General features: G+C 47.4%; 1 protein-coding gene across 2 annotated transcripts; it reads left to right on the top strand.

Annotated features, from left to right (window-relative positions):
• Positions 1-11,796: 11,796 nt before the first annotated feature.
• Positions 11,797-19,402, top strand: LOC118092337 (HIG1 domain family member 1A, mitochondrial). Of its 2 annotated transcripts, none has more exons than XM_035130282.3 (4): positions 11,797-11,945; positions 14,752-14,859; positions 17,623-17,757; positions 18,774-19,402. In XM_035130282.3, the coding sequence occupies exons 2-4, from the start codon at positions 14,757-14,759 to the stop codon at positions 18,821-18,823; spliced, it is 288 nt and encodes a 95-aa protein (XP_034986173.1). In that variant the 5' UTR covers positions 11,797-11,945; positions 14,752-14,756; the 3' UTR covers positions 18,824-19,402. The 2 variants fall into 2 exon arrangements, with proteins under 2 accessions (XP_034986173.1, XP_060136933.2); XM_060280950.2 differs by having other exon boundaries at positions 11,888-12,199.
• Positions 19,403-21,523: the final 2,121 nt, after the last annotated feature.

Here is a 21,523-nt window from a genome sequence, read left to right as displayed (position 1 = left end):
GCTAATCACCTGAACTTCCTGACTCACACTTCTAGGTGAAAGGTCACAGCCAGAAACAAACAAGGTCACAGCCAGAAACAAACACCCACACAAGCCTGAACAGTCACCCAAATCCAAGAGGCAGCAGCCCTAGAAAACCAGCACAAGCACACAAACAAGTAAGAAAACAGATAAGCACACAAACTTACTCACACACAGCCCCAAAAGACAAAGCCACAAAACCTACAGAGTGTCTCCCAAGCTCAGCTCACCTTCTGCTCCTTCCTCAGTCGCTGCACTGATGAGCTGGGTGGCTGAGCATTCTCGCACCCAGAATTTTGCCCTAACACAAATGCACACTCATAGGTTGAAAACTTCATAAGTCGAGTTTCCCATATAGGAAAAGCGGTTTCCCATGGGAATGCATTGGAAACGGAAAAAGTCGTAAGTCGAGGAAACCGCATCTAGCCGCGAACGGGTTTTCCGTTCAGATGTCGGAAAAATCGTAAGCGCGCGGCTACTTTTTTGGATGTCGAAAACGTCGGATGTCGAGTACTTCGTAAGTCGAGGTCCCACTGTACAGATATAAAATCCTTTGACTCAATACACAACAAGAAGAGCCTGATGAATCAGGCCAATGGGCCATTTAGTCCAGCATCCTTTTCTCGCAGAGGCCGACTAGATGCCCGTGGGAAACCAGGGAGCAGGATTTCAGCACAAGAGCAATTTATAAGCATTGATGCCTCCAGCTGTGGAGGATAAGAGCAGCAAACATTAAGAAAGCATTGTTTGTGAAATCTAAATTATGGTGTGATAGATAGGGGATGGGGGATTGTTAGAATTTGAAATTAGGAAAAGATATTTCTTTTTAGGGGGAATTTAAAGGCTAAGGGAAATTAAAAGAAATAGTTAAAATTAAGATATTTTGAAAATTATATAATTATGATGTTCAATATAGAGAAAGCTGTGAAACAAGATTTGGAATAGACCCGGGAAAGGAGGGACGGGGAAGTCGGGGAAAAGATTGTAATAAGATATTGTTTAGTTTTGTTATTACCCTGCTTTTTTATTCATTTTTTTGTTTTTGTTTTTATTTTGATTTTTGCGCTTGTTTTCTTTTTTCTAAAAATCTCAATAAACATATTTTTTAAAAAACAAACAACAACAACAACAACATTTTATTTATAACCCACCCTTCCCGGTTCAAAAACCCAGGCTCAGGGCAGCTAACAACAAATTTAAAACACTTAATTGTAATACAGTCATACCTCGGGTTACAGCCGCTTCAGGTTGTGTCTTTTCGGGTTGCGCTCCGCGCCGAACCCAAAAGTACCAGAATGGGTTACTTCCGGGTTTCAGCGTGCGCACATGCGCAGAAACACTAAATCACGCTTTGCTCATGTGCAGAAGCGCCGAATCGCGACCCGTGCATGTGCAGGCGCGGGTTGCCAACGCTGCGGGTTGCAAACATGCCTCCTGCACGGATCACGTTCACAACCCGAGCGTCCACCGTACAACATAAAATCAGCATAAAATACAGTATAAACGCATGAATAACAATAAAATTCAAGAATCAATTTGGGGGAAATCCATCCAATAGACATTAGATACCGTAGTCACCAGGGCTAGCTGGCTAAATTAGACCTACTTGGGCCAGCGAGGAGGCCAAGGGAGAATTAGCTGTGAGGACCCAGAGCGGGGAATCTTCATTGGGGGGGGGGAGGGAAATAAAAGATCAGGCTGAGTTCAAATTAAAGGCCAGGCGCAATAGCTCCTTACGGGAAGCAGTTTTGTTGCACAAGACCTCCCATTCAACAATACTTGTGCAACCTTAATTTGCCAGTGTGCGACTGAATCCAAACTGAGAACAATGGTCTGGAAACACTTTTTCTTTGTGAAATGTCCTTATTTTGAATGTACAGAGCACATTGTGCTGCATAAATCATTTGAATAGTACAAAGGCTGCTCTGCCATAAAGATCAAGGCCAGGACGGGGCTGGAACATGACATTCCACAAACCAAGTTCATGGGGAAATAGTTGTAAACACCTTGAGGCACAGGCAGCACCCAACCTCCACAACCACATCTCCTCTATTACCCCCATCCAAAGCTTAAAGTGATGCTTTAACAGCAATTGGTTGGAATTCTCCTGTTGGAATCCTTTTCTACCAGTAACGGGGTTTTCTGCTGCCATGGCAGAATATATGGTTACAGTACCTGCAACCCCAATCTCAAAGCAGTGTGAGATACCAGCGCTTTCTCAGAATTCTGTTTCCTTGGAATGAAGGTGCTGTGACTTTAGGAAATACGGTTTTGCTTACATATATATTGTTGCAAAAGTCGGGTGCCTGCCCTTCTGGTGGCAAGACCCCAAGGTCTGTGCTCCTTTTGGAGAATGGAAGACATGGCAGAGATTGTCGTGGCTTTAAGAAATATAGTTCAGTGACCTATTTACGCCTTCAGTCTGCACGGGGGGAGTCCAGATCTTACAGCATGATCATTTCAAGAGGGGCTTGTGTCCCTCAGCAGTGCAGGCAGCCTTCAGCCAGCCTGCCCAAGATGGATCCCAGCTCCACTTCCTGCTCCTTCTTCCCTGTAACCCTTGCTCCCAGACTTTTTCCTGCCACCTCAAACATAACCCCCATCACCTTGGTAACAGTGATTCTCCAGGCCAAATAATTCCTCCCCGATGGCCCATCAACACATTTTGCCATGTTAAAAGGTTTGCTCTTTACTAAACCAGCCAGGTTGGTTTGCATAAACCAGCCCAGGAATTTTCTGTCTGGCATACCTCTGCAGCTTTTACTTTAATCCATACCACAATTCATCAAAATCCTGTTGTTGTTGTTGTTGTTTAGTCGTTTAGTCGTGTCCGACTCTTCGTGACCCCATGGACCAGAGCACGCCAGGCACTCCTGTCTTCCACTGCCTCCCACACTTTGTAGCTTCGAGAACACTGTCCAACCATCTCATCCTCTGTCGTCTCCTTCTCCTAGTGCCCTCCATCTTTCCCAACATCAGGGTCTTTTCCAGGGAGTCTTCTCTTCTCATGAGGTGGCCAAAGTATTGGAGCCTCAGCTTCAGGATCTGTCCTTCCAGTGAGCACTCAGGGCTGATTTCCTTCAGAATGGATAGGTTTGATCTTCTTGCAGTCCATCAAAATCCTAGTATTTATAAATTTCTAGGGTTTGGGGAGGGTCCCTCCCGGGTTTGGGGAGGGTCCCTCCCGGGTTTGGGGAGGGTCCCTCCCTTAAATCTATAACACCATACAACTCAGCATAGGATGGAAAGACTCACAGCATTAACACCCCCAAAAGATCCTGCTTCTCCATTAGTCACAGTCAGGGGCAGCACATCCCATTTCGAGAACATGCTGCCCGCCATCTCTGTGGCCTCACCACTGGTGCCACGCCTCTCTAATTTGCATTTTGTGGTGGTGCCCGGAGAGCACCAGCTTCCAGTGAGATCTGGCGCACTCTCGCCGAAATCTCACAAGATCTCATGTGCTCTGGGATGTCTTGAGAGGTTTTGGCGAGATCTCACTGGAAGCTGGTACTCCGCCAGTGCTGCGGGCAATGGGCGCTGCATCTTTCACCTCTTCCACTTGAGGCAGCCGCTTCACCTTGCCTCATCAGTGGGCCGGGCCTGGTCGCAGCTGTGGGTCCAGCATAGAGCAAGCTTGTCTCTGTGTCTCCAGCTTCCAGCTCATGCCTACTACTCTGGCTGTTGTTCTACCCAGCAGCTAAGTGAGGGAGGTGGAGGAAAGGCCCACCCATTAGCCTAGAGGGCACCATCATAGAATTGTAGAGTTGGAAGGGACCCCAAGGTTCATCTAGTCCAACCCCCTGCAACCCCGTACACAGGGCCGTCTCTAGGCCTGGGCTGGGTGGCGCAATGCGCCAGGGCACCTCGCCACCAGGGGCGCTGCTGCGTCCGCCAGACAGCTGATGTCTGAACCCTATGGCTCCACCGCATCCTCCTCTCCTTCGGCCCATGGGAATCCCCTCAGCCACTGCCCGCCGAGCCACTGTGGCCTGCGGGAGCAGTGGTGGCAGGAGCAGTGGTGGCGGGAGCGGCTCCCGAGGGGCCTCCTCCACATCTGGTGCCCGCTGCCCCACCACCACCACTCCCGGGGCACAGGCGGTGGCGTGGCAACCGCCTCCTCCTCCTCGGGTCACTGGGAGCACAGCGAGAGAGCGCAGGCAGAGGCAGCGGTGGACCGGTCAGCCAGCCGGAGAACAAGCGGAGCACTGCGGGGCCCGGAATTCACCGCTCACGCTTGTTTCCTCTGGTGCAGATGGCGCCACTGGGGAAGTGGCGGGAGCTGGGGAGCTGCCCGTGCCCTGGCTAGGGCGGAGAGGGGTCGGTGGCGTGACCTGGGCTAGCAGCGGGACACCGCACAGCAGGCAAGGAGTGGCAAGAAGCCTGGGCTGGTGGTGCTGGGGACCCTGAGCCAGGGCGAGAGAGAGCAGCTTGGGGAAAGGGAGGGGGCGCCGGAGGGACCTTTGCACCACGGCGCTGGATTTGCTCAAGACGGCCCTGCCCCTACAATCCCCACTGCCTCTGTTCGCAAAAAACAAGCCTGCTTTTGCGGACAGAGCTGGTGGGAAGGAGCCAGCAGCATCTTCTCTGCTGCCCGCCGCCCCCTGCCTTTCACTGAAAGCAGCAAGAGGCGGGGGCGGCAGGGGGCGGGACCTAGCGGCCCGGAAGTGGAGAGCTCTGCGGCACTGGCGGTTCTCCGCCCCCCTTGCTTTAAAGCCAGCTGGGGAGAAGGAGAGGACGTTATGGTCAGTCCCTTCTCCCCAGCTGGCTTTAAAGTAAGCAGGGGGGGGGGAGAACCACTAGCTTCGCGCAAAGCATCAGGGTGATCTCCTCTCACTTGCTTTAAAGCCAGCTGGGGAGAAGGGACAGACCATAGTGTCCTCTCCTTCTCCCCAGCTGGCTTTAAAAGGGGCAGGGGAGGAAGGAGGAATGCCCCCCCCGCCGCCCCTTTGTCACTGGCGGCTGCGGAGGAGGAGGAGGAGGAACGTGCAGCCCCAAAGCTGCTTCCTCCTTATTTGCAGCCGCCACCGCCAGGTTTGAGACAGATTTTTTTCCTTGTTTACCTCCTTTTAAAAATAGGCGAGTCTTATGGTCCGGTGCGTCTTATGGACCGAAAAATACGGCAGTTTTATTTTTATCCTAAAAATCCCAGCAAAACCATCTCAGGAAATCAAGGAAACAGTTTTATGCATTGGCCTCAATTCTGTGCCTCATTGTTTTCATAGGAGACACAAGACATGATCAATTGGTCTATGTTAGCACTAGTTAGAGGAGTTTGTGTGTCATCTTAACTACATTCTTAAATTGCATCAGCAGGCACTTACATCACTGCTCTTTAATTAGCAGGTCTCCTGTGGCCAGTGCTGTTTAGTTCTGCTGGCTGGAGCATTATGTCTTGCAATTGCAAAGCATATGCTTCTAGCATCATAGGATACTGTGATGAAACACATAATAGAAATAACCCATAGGTGCAGGTAAACTGGTTCCTATTTTTTAAAGAAAACCAAAAACAAAACCCAGTAGGTCCATGTAGGTAAAACTTCATTTACTTTCCATACATTTCCCGGAATGGCTTGACACACAATCCCTCTTCTCCCTAGGAAATCCTGGAAACTGTAGCTCTCCGAGGGGAATAAGGGTCTCCTAATTACTCTCCAGCACTCTCAACAAACTAGAGTTCCCTGGATTCTTTGCAGCGTATCCTTTGTTCGGGGTTCTCTTACCTGTCTGCTTCAGACACCGGGGGGGGGGGGGACCCTGTTGTAACTGTATTTCCTAATAAAGAAAATACTGCTTCTGGTATTTTGGTCTCGGACTCCTTTCATCCATACTCACAAGGGGCCCTTGGAAGATCTACACGGAAGATCTTTGAGAGCAAGAGAGAGTTTAACTGGACACTTTCTCTCTCTCTCTCTCTCTCTGGGTTTTTCGTATATCACTGACAAAAACGGGGGCAGAGATTACGGGTGTTTGTTTATTTGTCCCATGTCCAGAACGGAAACCAACCCAGCAATTGAAATCAGTACTGTATTTGCTGCTGCTCCTGCTGCTATTGTTTTCAGTCCACAAACAGTACATAATCAATTTCTTCTTTCCATGCTTTGCACTGTGTTTCCCTCGCACGGAAGAATGTTACATGAAATTTTGCCGTAGTGGCAGCGGGATGAATAACGTAGTTTCTGTCGGAGGAGCTGAATTGCAGTGGAACAGAAACGACATTACATGTGACTAATAATAATAATAATAATAATAATAATAATTTATTATTTATACAAAACCCAGTATGTCCATGTATTATTTATATTATTTATAATAATAATTTATTATTTATACCCCGCCCATCTGATTGGGTTTCCCCAGCCACTCTGGGCGGCTTCCAACAGAAAAATAAAACACAATAATCTATTAAACATTAAAAGCCTCCCTTACAGGGGGGGGAGCAGAAATTGATGACTTTTTCACGTCCCTAGTTGGAGCATGCGTAGATTTAACTTTGCCAACTCGTTAGCAGTTCAGAGTGGATCCCTTACCCTCATCACTGGCCTTGTATTTGATTCTGCACTGTAGTGGGATGTATAATTATTTTTGCAGCTTGTGCAGACTTATTTATCATTCAAACGTGGCTTTTCCTAGTTGTGCTAGTTTTAAAAATGCTACAAGAGTAATGAAGGGGTGGGGAACATAGCTGCCAAGTTATCCCTTTTTTTAAGGGATTTTCCATTATGCTGAATAGGCTTCCTTGCGAGAAAAGGGAAAACTTGGCAGCTATGGTGGGGAAGAATCATATGGAACTTCATTAAGGGGAAGGACTGAACTTTGAGAAGCAGTTGGTGTGGGCTTCCTTTAAAGGTGTTAAATTGAAGCCCCATCGTATCACAACACTTTAAACGGCCATCGCTTTCCCCCAAAGAATCCTGGGAACTGTGATGAGGGTTGTTAGGAGGCCCCGTACAGAACTATCATACCAAGGGTTCCCTGGGAAAGGGGATGAATTCTTAAATCACTCTGGGAACTGTAGAAGAGGGGTCTCCGAACATCTCTCAGCACCCTGAACAAACCACAATTCCCAGGATTATATGCAGGAAGAAGCCATGACTGTATAGAGTGGTATGTACTGTTTTAAATGTCTATAGGTTCCTAGTTCACATTTTTAGTGATGTATCCCTGGCAAGTATATAGTAACAGGGACATGGGTGGCACTGTGGTCTAAACCACTGAGCCTCTTGGGCTTGCTGATCAGAAGGTTGGCAGTTTGAATCCCTCCAATGGGTGCTCCTGTTGCTCTGTCCCAGCTCCTGCCAACCTAGCAGTTTGAAAGCATGTCAGTGCAAGTAAATAAATAGGTACCGCCATGGGCGTACCCAGCATGGGGCAGGGGAGGCAGCTGCCCCCCCCCAGAAGCAGGGCAGCTGGAGAGGACAGGCAGGGACGCTGCCTGCTGTGCTCCGCCTCAGCCTGCTTGGCTGAAGCGAAACGGCAGTAGCGGCAGCCTCCGTTGAAGGAAAGCTGGACTTGGACCTGGGCTAACTTCAGCCCACACTCTTTCAAGTCACAGCGAGCACATGCAAATGAAGTGCCATGGAGCATTGTGGGGCAGCACTTTCTGTGCTGTGCTAGCTGTGACTTGAAAGAGTGTGGGCTGAAGTTAGCCCAGGTCCAGGTCCAGGTTTCCTTCAACGGAAACCTGCTGCTGCCTCGTTTTAGTCACCGCTGCCGTTAAAGGAGTGGGCGAGGCAGGAGTGCAAGGGCAGGTGGCTCCGTGTGCTGCCTTGCAAATGGCCCCCTTTCCTCTGGGGGGCATGGACATTGACCATGCCTCCTGGGGGGATCCTGGCCACATCATTGCCAGCTAGCCAATTGGGTGGCTGGGGGGCGTGGCTGGTGTGCCCCCCCTAGCTTTGATCCTGGGTATGCCCATGGGTACCGCTGTGGTGGGAAGGTAAATGGCGTTTCCATGCACTCTGGTTTCCGTCACTGTGTTCTGTTGCGCCAGAAGCAGTTTAGTCATGCTGGCCACATGACCCGGAAAGCTGTCTGTGGACAAACGCCGGCTGCCTTGGCCTGAAAGTGAGATGAGCGTTGCAATCCCATAGTCGCCTTTAACTGGACTTAACCGTCCAGGGGTTCTTTACCTTTTTACTGGACTGCAAGAAGATCAAACCTATCCATTCTGAAGGAAATCAGCCCTGAGTGCTCACTGGAAGGACAGATCCTGAAGCTGAGGCTCCAATACTTTGGCCACCTCATGAGAAGAGAAGACTCCCTGGAAAAGACCCTGATGTTGGAAAAGATGGAGGGCACAAGGAGAAGGGGACGACAGAGGACGAGATGGTTGGACAGTGTTCTCGAAGCTACCGACATGAGTCTGACCAAACTGCGGGAGGCAGTGGAAGACAGGAATCCATGAGATGCGATTGCTGAGATTGCAGAAACCACCTCCAGATAAACCCAAGCTTGCATTGCTGTAATAATGTGCAATAACGCTGTTTGAGAGAGAGATTACAGATGTGTCTCAAGCCAAAAGTTAGAAGCTGTGCACAGAGTAGCTAAATGAGTGAGCAAAAATGGGGGAGCAAAACCAGAGGTGGCTGTGCGGGACAAACCCACATATAACAAAAAAAACCATATATATAGATATTTTCACAGCTGCAGTTCCATGGAACCTACTCCTGGGTCAGGAGGTGGGGAGAATTCCAGTTCAGTTCAGTTCCAAAGCCAAACCTATGAAATTCAACGTTTGCAGAGCAGCGTGAAAATCAAAGCACAGCCGTTCTTTGAAATTCACACCCACCTCAGTTTTGCGATGCAGTTATTCCATCAGAGTGCGGGGTGAAATGCATATATTTGGAGAAAGTATTCATAAAACGGATGTACTGTATTAGTGAAAATAATGCACAAACGTATATTGCACGAGGAGAAATTGCTGGCAAAGATGTGTGCCTTGGCACAAAACTACACACAAAAGTGTGTTCATTAGAGATCCACACCCAAATCCTGGAGGAAGTTTGTGAGGATTCCTTTGTTGTTGTTAATTGCTGTAGAAATGTGGAGAACTGAATTTAAGATTGGAAAACAGAGAAGTCCTCGTCAAATCCACCCTCATTTTAGTGCAGATGGGCAGAGCTTTGCACAGAGAGAGTAAATGGTCAATTAACATTGTCCAACAACATACCTGCCTCCTGAAGCCCCCAATAACCCGTGCTATTCCAGAAGGGGGACACACACACACACCCCACCCCGTTCTCAGAAGCATCTTTTTCTGGGAGAATGCACAGTGCTGTTACTCGGCTGCAGTAGGTAGCGGGGTTCATTAAAAAATCAAGGCCTCATCTTGCACAAGGAGATTTGCAACTTACGTTCTCTTCTCCCTGACATTCTGCCAGTCAAACCTGCAGCCTCCCAGAAATTGGATTCAGTTTTTAAAAAGGAAAGGAAAGCCAGGAGATGCAACTGCAAATAACATATTGTCTGAACCTTGCAACATATCACAAGAGCACACAGCGTCCTGCCTCAGCTTTGAACTCTGTCCTTTCGTCTTTCATCTCTTGCTATCTGTAGGCTGACCTTGAAAGCAATGCAGAAAGTTACGGTACAAACTGTAAAGCAGGGAGCGCCTTTGGGGTGAAAGGATAATTGTACTGCAGAGATTGTTGTTGTTGTTTAGTCATTTAGTCGTGTCCGACTCTTCATGACCCCATGGACCAGAGCACGCCAGGCACTCCTGTCTTCCACTGCCTCCCGCAGTTTGGTCAAACTCATGACTGCAGAGATAAGTTATTACAAATAACCAGAAGTAAATTTATGATGATGGTATGTAACACTAGTTCTGCTCAGGGCCGGATTTAGGTTTGATGAGGCCCTAAGCTACTGAAGGTAATGGGGCCCTTTGTCTACAACAAACTGCCGCTGTTTTTGTGTGTGGAATATATGCTATATGGTAATTTATGGACCTAATAGGAGCCTGCACAACACAAAACACTGTTGTTTTATGTAGGTTTTATTTTTTTGTTTCTTATATTTTGGAAATGTCCAGGTTTTTTCCTTTATTTTTTTGGGGGGGCCCCAAGGGAGTGGGGCCCTAAGCTATAGCTTGTTTAGCTTATACGTAAATCCAGAACTGGTTCTGCTCAGGGTAGACTCATGGCTAACTTAGGCCTGTTAATTTCACAGAATCATAGAGTTAGAATGGTTCCCAAGGGTCATTTAGTTCAACCCCCTGCAATGACGGAATCTTGAACCCACGACCTTGAGATTAAGATGCTCTACCGACTGAGCTATCCTCTGAGATAAATGGGTCTACTCTGAGAAGGGCTATACTGGGATACAAACCATGGATGGATTCTAAGTGTAATACTTGTCAATTTCTCATCACTTGTTGCAGCAATATTTTTATTGTTTTTTGGGGGGAGGGGGTAGCCCAGTGAACACTAATTGCATTTCTACTTTACTGCAGAACCACCTTATGCAGTGAATTCTTCTGTTTCCCCCTCGGCCCATTTTCTCCTCATTTACCTTGTTCCCCCAACACACAGTGGACGGGACTTGAATATTTTGTTGTTTGGTGCTAAAAATAAACTTTAAGCCAAGGCTTTCTCCTGCTTCCCCCCCCCCCTCCGCAAAAGAAGAAAAAAATCACCGGGGGGGGGGAGGCTTTCAGTCACCTTTGGCATACAGAATTTCTTTTGCAAAGCTTTTTGCCGGTGTCCAAATGGACATAACCTTTTGGGGCAAAGGAAGAGGTAAGAGCTTAAAGCCACCTAGGTAAGGTGAAGCAATCACAGGCACCCTTCCCCAGCACCCCTTGTTTCCCCAGTTGTGTAACAGTTTGCTGAAGAACAAGCATCTGATGTGGGGGGAATCAATTTGGGGGAGGGCGATGTTTCGGCCTCTTTGCTTAAAAGGGTGGTGACTTAAGTAAACACTGACTTCCAATTAGAATGCGATCGCAGAGGAGGGAAAATCAGAGAGCATTTGGCTGCTGTCCTCCATAGTCTGTGCACTGGCACTAGCTCACGCTCCACGTAGTATCATAGAATCATAGAGTTGGAAGAGACCACAAGGGTCATCCAGTCCAACCCCCTGCCAAGCAGGAAACACCATCAAAGCATTCTTGACATATGCCTGTCAAGCCTCTGCTTAAAGACCTCCAAAGAAGGAGACTCCACCACACTCCTTGGCAGCAAGTTCCACTGTTGAACAGCTCCTACTGTCAGGAAGTTAGAAACATAGAATCATAGAGTTGGAAGAGACCACAAGAGCCATCCAGTCCAACCCCCTGCCAAGCAGGAAACACCATCAAAGCATTCTTGACATATGCCTGTCAAGCCTCTGCTTAAAGACCTCCAAAGAAGGAGACTCCACCACACTCCTTGGTAACAAATTCCACTGCAGAACAGCTCTTACTGTCAGGAAGTTCTTGTGTAGAGCAGGCCTCCTATTCTCACAGCGGGAGGGTTGCACCTTATCAAAAAGCATTTCACTTCCAATAAAACAGCGGAACTGGCCTTCCTGAAACCTTTCTTTAAACCCAGCCCGGGGGGGGGGCATAGCCCAGCGGCTATGCCCTGCTGGCATCTCCAGGCGGGGCTAGGAAAGACTCGATGCCTAAAACCGCCTGGAGAGATGCTGCCAGTCCGTGCAGGCAACACTGGGCTAGATAGACCAACGATTTCATTCAGGGGGGAAAAGGCAGCTGCTATGATTGGCCAGGATACAGTGACCGGCATTTGAAAAGCGCAGCGGGGGAGGAGGGAGGCGATCTGGAGGGAAACCCCCCTCTGGCCCACCAATAGGGGGAAGCTCTGCAGCAGCGCAATGCTTTCTGGGAGTTGTAGTTTCCTTCTGGAGCCTCTGCAGCGTTCAGGGTGGGAGGGCTGGAGGATCCTGCGCGCAGTAACTTCGGGGGCACCGGGACGGCTGCTGGGGTGAGACTCGGGTGCAAAGGGGAAATTAAACCCCAAGGAGAAATGAGTGGGGGTTTTTTTTGGGGGGGGGAGAGAGACCTTTTAAGCAGGTTTTAAAGAGAACGGGCAGGTGCTTTATTTAAAAAGGGATTTTCTGATTGGGGGAAACTCCGTGAATTGCATTACCTATTTTACGCTTATGCCCTGCTTTACTCAAGGCTGCGTGCATGTGGATCTGTTTCCGCACCTTAATCCTCACAAAACGGTCCTGCAAGGTAAGCGAGGTGTTCCCGGTCGCCCAGGGAGCGTCATGGCCATTGCACGGATTTGAACCCGTGCCCGGCCCTGCAACCACCTGCCAGCGGAGCTTGATCGGGAAATAGAAGGGTTTCTCTTTGAGTCGCTGCTGTTGCAAGAAAGGCGGAGTCCAGGCTTCTTTTCTCCTTATGCCACCCCCTGGCCCAAGAAGGGATTTTTTTTTAAAAAAAACGACCCGCTCGTTAGATCATTCTTCATCTCTTGGGAAATGTGAAATGCATAGGGAGTGAACCCGTCTATAGCAATGCTGCATTTATATCCTCAGGCAAACTGTTTTGAGGAAGGGGAGACTTTGCTGAAAAAAAACTCTGGAGCATTTAATGGGGTTGTATTCCCAGCCACTTATCAATAAAGAAATAAGATTTATATTGTAAGATGTATATTGTACATCCTCGGATGGAGGGCAATATAGAAATTTAATAATAATAATAATAATTAATAATAATAATAATAATAATAATAATTACTATTTACGCCTTTTCCTTCTGGTTCCTTCCTTAGTGTATTAGAAAACTTTGTGTGTTATGACTTCAAGGCAATTTATTTGTGTTCCATAAGCAACAGCTTATGCAGGAGACGCAGGTGGCGCTGTGGTCTAAATCACAGAGCCTAGGGCCTGCCAATCAGAAGGTCGGCTGTTCGAATCCCCGTGACGGGCTGAGCTCCCGTTGCTCGGTCCCTGCTCCATATTGCTGCTCCCCATTCATACAAACTTTTGCGTTCCATTTTCAAGCGCTCCGTGGGGCTACGCAAGCTTTCTCCACGTGAGAGGATAGGTTGAGATGAGGGCACCCGGCATGCAATAAGGTGTCTCTATAAAATAGTCACAGATTTGGTATCTTCTATGGTAACCCTGGTCTAGCAGATCCCTGGAAGAATTAGGCAAGCAGATCTATGGATCAGGTGTCATATGATTAGATTGAGGGACATGTTTGGTTCTGCACCCCCTCACTGCTCTCCAATAATAATAATAATAATAATAATAATAATTTATTATTTATACCCCGCCCATCTGGCTGGGTTTCCCCAGCCACTCTGGGCGGCTTACAACAGAAAAATGAAATAAAACAATTAAACATTAAAAGCCTCCCTAAACAGGGCTGCCTTAAGATGCCTTCTAAAAATCTGGTAGCTATTCTCTTTGACATCTGATGGGAGGGCGTTCCACAGGACAGGCGCCACCACCGAGAAGGCCCTCTGACTAGTTCCCTGCAACTTGGCTTCTCGCAACGAGGGAACCGCCAGAAGGCCCTCGGTACTGGACCTCAGTGTCCGGGCAGAACGATGGGGGTGGAGACGCTCCTTCAGGTATACTGGACTGAGGCCATTTAGGGCTTTAAAGGTCAGCACCAACACTTTGAATTGTGCTCGGAAACGTACTGGGAGCCAATGTAGATCTTTCAAGACCGGTGTTATGTGGTCTCGGCGGCCGCTCCCAGTCACCAGTCTAGCTGCCGCATTCTGGATTAATTGTAGTTTCCGGGTCACCTTCAAAGGTAGCCCCACATAGAGCGCATTGCAGTAGTCCAAGCGGGAGATAACCAGAGCATGCACCACTCTGGCGAGACAGTCTGCAGGCAGGTAGGGTCTCAGCCTGCGTACCAGATGGAGCTGATAGACAGCTGCCCTGGACACAGAATTGACCTGCGCCTCCATGGACAGCTGTGAGTCCAAAATGACTCCCAGGCTGCGCACCTGGTCCTTCAGGGGCACAGTTACCCCATTCGGGACCAGGGAGTCCTCCATACCTGCCCGCCTCCTGTCCCCCACAAACAGTACTTCTGTCTTGTCAGGATTCAGCCTCAATCTGTTAATGCTGTTCTCTTGTTAGACTGTATCTTTGAACTGTGATATTATTTCCTGGGTTGCTGGTATCGATATTCATATTATTGTTCTATCTGTCTAGATAGGCACCAAGGGCCTTCTGGTGGTTCCCTCACTGCGAGACGCAAAGCTACAGGGAACCAGGCAGAGGGCCTTCTCGGTAGTGGCACCCGCCCTGTGGAACACCCTCCCATTAGATGTGAAAGAGATAGATAACTACCTGACATTTAGAAGACCTCTGAAGGCAGCCGTGTTCAGGAAAGTTTTTAATGTGTGACATGTTTTAAATATTTCTTGGAAGCTGCCCAGAGTGGCTGGGGAAACCCAGCCAGATGGGCGGGGTACAAATAATATATTATTATTATTATTATTATTATTATTATTATTATTATTATTATTATTTGAAATACCATGTGAAGAGTTTATGCATTTGTGTAGTTTATTACAACAAAATTAGAAATTAAACGGAGCTGAGATAGCTCAGTCGGCAGAGCGTGAGACTCTTAATCTCAGGGTCACGGCTTCAAGGCCCACATGGGGCAAACGATTCCTGCATTGCAGGTGGTTGGACTAGATGACCCTCACAGTCCCTTCTATGATATCTTCTTCAGGGGAAAATCTGGAACTTTTTCCAGGTAGGTTAGGAATGAGTATCGTTCATCTTTTTCCACTTCCTTCCTTGCAGTTAACATGGCGTCCGGTTCAGAAAATCCTCTCCCTAGCTACGAGACGGACGACAGCCAAACCTCAAAGCTGATCAGAAAGTCTCGGGAGTCTCCGTTTGTCCCAATTGGTAAGTTGCTCTGACACAGAAACATTTTGCCATTGCCCTCCTTTTGTGATCTAGATTATTGCATTTTAATATTCTGTTGGAAGCCGCCCAGAGTGGCTGGGGAAACTCAGCCAGATGGGCGGGGTATAAATAATAAATTATTATTATTACTTTATTATTATTATTATTATTATTATTATTATTATTATTATTGTATAGAGAAGAAACGCAATTTCCCTCTTAGGCAATGTAAACAAAGTATTGGACAGTCAGGAAATTTCCTTGAGATGTTGCTTCTGTCAGGGCTGACGGGCTTTGTAGTTTATTTACAGCATTTACAACGGGTCATTAGCACGTAATGATCATTCATCAGAGTCACTCAGTTCAGATCTTTGCTGAGGTCTGTGTTTACCCTTCAAGCAACCCAGAAAATGGCAAATTCTCCCGCTCCGTCTTTCGCCCCTCCTCTACACGCCTGCCGAGAGGGCGGGCTTAACCCCCCCCCCAAAAAAAAATTCTGAACTAGAACTTAAGCCTTGTTGCTCCTGTGAACTCCCTGGCTCTATATCCCTCCCTGTGTGTTCCTCTAGTTTGCGGATGACACCAAATTGGGAGGGGTGGCTAATACCCCAGAGGACAGGATCACACTTCAAAATGCCCTTAACAGATAGGACAACTGGGCCAAAGCAAACAAGATGAATTTTAACCGGGAGAAATGTAAAGTACTACACTTGGGCAAAAAAAAAAAAATGAAAGGCACAAATACAGGATGGGTGACACCTGGCTAGAGAGCAGTACATGTGAAAAGGATCTAGGAGTCTTGGTAGTCCACAAACTTGACATGAGTCAACAGTGTGATGCAGCAGCTAAAAAAGCCTATGCAATTCTGGGCTGCATCAATAGGAGTATAGCATCTAGATCAAGGGAAGTAATAGTACCACTGTATTCTGCTCTGGTCAGACCTCACCTGGAGTACTGTGTCCAGTTCTGGGCACCACAGTTCAAGAAGGATACTGACAAGCTGGAACGTGTCCAGAAGAGGGCAACCAAAAATGGTCAAAGGCCTGGAAACGATGCCTTATGAGGAATGGCTTAGGGAGCTGGAGAAGAGAAGGTTAAGGGGCGATATGATAGCCATGTTCAAATATATAAAAGGATGTCATATAGAGGAGGGAGAAAGGTTGTTTTCTGCTGCTCCATAGAAGCGGACACGGAGCAATGGATTCAAACTACAAGAAAGAAGATTCCACCTAAACATTAGGAAGAACTTCCTGACAGTAAGAGCTGTTCGACAGTGGAATTTGCTGCCAAGGAGTGTGGTGGAGTCTCCTTCTTTGGAGGTCTTTAAGCGGAGGCTTGACAGGCATATGTCAAGAATGCTTTGATGGCGTTTCCTGCTTGGCCCTTGTGGTCTCTTCCAGCTCTATGATTCTATGATTCTAGACTGACTTCAACAGCTCTCTCTTCCTTCTACCCCTGGGGCACACCTCCTCCTTCCTCCAACCCTAAGTCTCCCCCTCCCTCTGGGTATCTAATGTACCACATGCAGTGGAAATGTAAAAAGATAACACTCTTTTGGGAAATTATTTAAATGAGTTTTTAAAAAATGCTCAGTTTAACTTTTATCTAAAGACCGGAAGCCTTTCTTTTAGGCATCATTGATGCAGATATTCATGTATGCAACTACTGCTGCGAGAATGTTAATAGCTAAATGTTGGAAAGGAGATAAAATACCCGCTGAAATGGAGTGGCTGGTGAAATTATTTGAATATGTATAATTGGTGGCGCTGTGGGTTAAACCACTGAGCCTAGGGCTTGCTGATCAGAAGGTCGGCGGTTTGAATCCCTGTGACGGGGTGAGCTCCCGTTGCTTGGTCCCAGCTCCTGCCAACCTAGCAGTTCGAAAGCACGTCAAAATGCAAGTAGATAAATAGGAACCGCTACAGCGGGAAGGTAAACGGCGTTTCCGTGTGCTGCTCTGGTTTGCCAGAAGCGGCTTTGTCATGCTGGTCACATGACCTGGAAGCTATACGCCGGCTCCCTCGGCCAATAATGCGAGATGAGCGCGCAACCCCAGAGTCGGTCACGACTGGACCTAATGGTCAGGGGTCCCTTTACCTTTACCTTTTACCTTAATTGGCAAAGATGACAGGGAAAATTAGGAACCAGACAAACCAAAAGTTTAACAAAGAATGGGATTTATTCAGACTATATTTAAAAGAACATTGTTCTCATATGAAATCTTTGACATGTTTTGATTAACTTCGGCAATGTAATACGCTACAAAGGTTTATGATAAGTCAAGTGATAAACAAATATGCAGTCAACAAGGAAACGAAGGACCCATTCTGAGGGTGACGGACGTCTCAACATATGGAAGAACTTTATTTTATATGTAACATTTTCTTTGTAATTGATGTGATCTGTTTTTTTCCTTTTATTTTTGTGGTGAAGGGACCTAATATTTTAAAAAACCAATAAAGATTAAATTGCAAAAAAAGAAAGAAAAAAGAATCTAGTGTTTCCTTCCAACTCTACAATTGAAACTGAGAGGCGTTTGAAAAGCACTTTGTGACGCCGTAGGCTTGAGAGTTTTCAGATGTTCGGTGCAAGCAACTTCCACGAACCTTAGCAACGTTTGGGATCCCAGGCGCAGCTAGTTCCCTCTCTCTTTCTATCTCTCACACTTTTATCAAGAGTTCTGTTGAGGGTGTTGCCCTGGCTGGCAAACAAGGAATTCAAAAACCTACAGTCCACTTCTCACCCTCTGTTCCCCTTTTCTAGGCATTTCGGGTTTTGCAGCCGTGGTGGCCTATGGACTCTACAAGCTGAAGCACAGAGGGGACACCAAAATGTCCGTCCACCTGATTCATATGCGCGTCGCAGCACAGGGCTTCGTTGTGGGGGCCATGACCTGCGGTATGTCCTGAAATGGGAGAGTGCTGTGCCTTGATCTGATAAGCGGCAAATAGTCTTTCCCTGAATACCTTTGTTTCAGCTTACCAAGGTACCTGCGAGAGAGTGGATTGATTTGAGCTGCTCTTGTGCCGTGCAAACTATTTCCAATGATCTAAAGTAAGTGGCAAGAGCCCTTCTATCAGGTGGAGGATCAACGTTCAAAGTTGGAGTTAACTCTCCATTAGCAAAAACATGATATTCACAAACTTGGCTGTCAGGCCTAATGAGCACAGGAGCTCATCCTCGGTAGGTCTGGCCCCATGAATCAGCTGCTGAGACTGAAAGTCTCTCCCTTCCCACAGCCGTCTTAAGTTCCCTCCCCTCCAGGGCTTTCCCCAAGCAATTGGAGACTGTGCCTCCGTGCAGCCAAGCACTCCTCCGCCCTTTTCATGCCGCTTCTGGTTCTGGGAGTCAGAGGGGAAGGGAGCACATTGCAGCAGGAGGTGGAAACACCCATGACTCTTCACAAGCCTGACTTATCTCTGCCTCCTGGCCTCCCTCCTCTCCTGCTTCTGCCTCTGATTCTGGACTTCTCTCTACCACAAATTCCCCCTGCTCACTAAGCCCTGTTACCTCTTCAGCTTCCAACACCTTCTCCTCCCAGTCTTCTCCCTCTGTTCCCTCTGACCATTCATCCCTGCCCCACCATCACTCCCCGAGCTCTGAGCCTTCTTCCCATGGTGGTTCCCGAGCTGGTTCCTCTGGATCCATCACACAGAAATAGAAACAGACAAATTGATCCCTGGCAAAGTGTCCTGGATCTTTCCCCCCACCCTAAATTTACCTTACAAGATGTGTGCCCTACATAGTAAGAATACGCAACAGACCACACTGTTAAATCTGACTTCCTTGGTAGGTTGTGATACCCACTGTTTGGGATAGTCTTGTTTTTGTTGCTGTCTCTTTCCCAAGTCAAAGAAAGACAGCTTTGAACTCAAGCCCTCCTATCTAACACACCTTTTTTCCCTCTCTTCCAGGTGTCATTTATTCCATGTATCAAGAATACTGGGTGAAGCCCAAGCCCTAGGAAGCGGTCAATGGAAGCCTGTCCAGAGTTCTTATGTACCCTAGAGATAGACCTCACATGGAAATGGCACTGCAGTGATTACGACCTTTGCACAATCTCATGCACAGTGTTAAACTCTACTCTGCCAGGGTGGCTCTACATTAGGTTGTTGGCGGCAAAAGTGGTTCCTCTCTCTTGTCAATTGATAAATTTTCACAACATGCAACCCTTTCCCACTAAGCCTGCCCGATACTAAGGCACTCTGTGGCTTAGAAGTCCAGAGTTTCCTCTTCAGAAGTTGTTCTTCTTGGTTGTGAACTAGCAAAGCAACAAAGTGAGGGAAATACCTGTGTTTGTGCCATGCCTGTCCAAGAGATAGGTGGTCAACCTCTCTTAACTCTGAATTAGAAACAATTGGGGTGGAAGATTAACTCTTACGGTGTGGGCCTTAAATAGCAGATTGTAAATAGTTTAATCTTTATTTAGTTTTTAATGTGTGATGCTTTACTGTGTTTTTGTATATGCTTTAAGCTAGTGGCTGGGGAAACCCAGCCAGATGGGCGTGGTATAAATAATAAAATTATGATGGTGATTATAATGCCTCCCGCAGTTTGGTTAGACTCACATTAATAATAATAATAATAATAACAACAACAACAACAACAATAATAATAATAATTTATTATTTATACCCCGCCCATCTGGCTGGGTTTCCCCAGCCACTCTGGGTGGCTTCCAACAGAAGTTTTAAAATACAATAATCTATTAAACATTAAAAGCTTCCCTTAACAGAGTTTGGTAGCCTTTGGTAGCTTCGAGAACACTGTCCATCCATCTCGTCCTCTGTTGTCCCCTTCTCCTTGTGCCCTCCATCTTGCCCAACATCAGGGTCTTTTCCAGGGAGTCTTCTCTTCTCATGAGGTGGCCAAAGTATTGGAGCCTCAGCTTCACGATCTGTACTTCCAGTGAGCATTCGGGGCTGATTTCCTTAAGAATGGATAGGTTTGATCTTCTTGCAGTCTATGGGACTCTCAAGAGTCTCCTCCAGCACCATAATTCAAAAGCATCCATTCTTCAGTGATCAACCTTTATCATTAAACTGCAAGTATAATATACGCAGGTGGCTCTGTGTTCTAAACCACTCAGCCACTTTGGGCTTGCTGATCGGAAGATCGGTGGTTTGAATCCCCGCAGCGGAGTGAGCTCCCATTGCTCTGCCCCAACTCCTGCCAACCTAGCAGTTCAAAAGCATGCCAGTGCAAGTAGATAAATAGGTACCGCTGCAGCGGAAAGGGAAACAGCGTTTCCATGCGCTCTGGCACTCATTGCAGTCCTCCGTGTGCCAGTAGCGGTTTACTCCTGCTGGCCACAGGACCCGGAAAACTGTCTGTGGACAAATGCCGACTCCCTTGGCCTGAAAGTGAGATGAGCGGCGCCACAACCCCATAGTTGCCTTTGACTGGACTTAACTGTCCAGGGGTCCTTTACCTGTTACCTATAATATATATGATTGGTTTTATATACAAACTAGCTGGCCCTGCACACGTTGCTGTGCGTTAGTCTGTGAAATGGAGGGTAACAGCCCCCCTTCAGATACCCCTGAGCCTCAGAGTCCCCCTGAGTCGAGGTGAGATACTGTGGAGAGGGCAGGTTTCATCCCTGTGTGTCCCCCCCCTGTTCTGACCCATTACGTATCCCTGCCCTCTATTGCCCCCCCCCACCTCCACTTGTCCTAGTCTGGAAAGCGGCCTAGTCTGTCTGATAATGGCCGCCTTGGGGGTTTGCTTGGTTGATGATGTCATTTGGTTTGTGGGTGTGGCCTAGATTTCACAGGAAGGGAGGGGGTGGAGGAGGGTACTACGCCACTTGAGGGTGCTGTTTGACTTGGTGGAAAACCAGGTCTACACCTGCCCAGGTGTGTGATTTGAGGGATTTTTGCCCCCAACAACGCTCGGGGAGTGGCCTGGATCGTTGTGTCAAAATTTCAGGACGATCGGTCAAGCGGTTATGGAGAAAAGTGTAGAACGCAGTTTCACGATTTTTACATTTATATATATATAGATGCTGTGAGAAGCCAGCATTAGCAGTCTTGGACCTTTCTTTTCTGGTTTTTAACCTTTAGTTTTACATTCTCTCCCCCCCCCCACCCTATTAATGGCTATTAATCCTGTCTGCCAGTTCTCTGCCCCCAATTAGCGCGACGGAGCTGAGAACCCTGTGCTCACATCGTTACATGTATTTCTGACCCCAAATACAGCTGCATTTTCAGTTCCCTTTTGCCTCTTCCTCTCCCAGTCAATATCCAGCCTGGCATGCTGGGCCCACCTTTTGCCAATTTCGGTCCGTCAGGTACCAAGTTTAAAGACTGTCTCAAGGCAAATCTTTAAAAATGTACAGTGGTACCTCGGTTTGCAAACACAATTTGTTCTGGAAGTCCGTACTTAACCTGAAGCGTACTTAACCTGAAGTGAACTTTCCCATTGAAAGTAATGGGAAGTGGATTAATCCGTTCCAGATGGGTCCACGGAGTACTCAACCTGAAGCGTACTCAACCAGAGGTATGAGTGTAATTGGTTCTGGAAGTCCATACTTAACCTGAAACGTACTTAACCTGAAGCGAACTTTCCCACTGAAAGTAATGGAAAGTGGATTAATCCGTTCCAGACAGGTCCATGGAGTACTTAAACTGAAAATACTCAAACCGAGGCGTACTTAAACCGA

This window comes from Zootoca vivipara, chromosome 11 (assembly GCF_965207765.1).
Source record: "Zootoca vivipara chromosome 11, rZooViv2.hap1.1, whole genome shotgun sequence".
Lineage (NCBI taxonomy): Eukaryota > Metazoa > Chordata > Lepidosauria > Squamata > Lacertidae > Zootoca > Zootoca vivipara.
This window is presented reverse-complemented; position numbering and strand designations above follow the sequence as displayed.

Coding starts and splice junctions, on each gene's coding strand:
- LOC118092337 (XM_060280950.2), top strand. CDS start 12,124: ATGCCCTGCTTTACTCAAGGCTGCGTGCATGTGGATCTGTTTCCGCAC. Junction 12,200..14,751: donor TCACAAAACGGTCCTGCAAG/GTAAGCGAGGTG, acceptor CCTTCCTTGCAG/TTAACATGGCGTCCGGTTCA. Junction 14,860..17,622: donor GTCTCCGTTTGTCCCAATTG/GTAAGTTGCTCT, acceptor CCCCTTTTCTAG/GCATTTCGGGTTTTGCAGCC.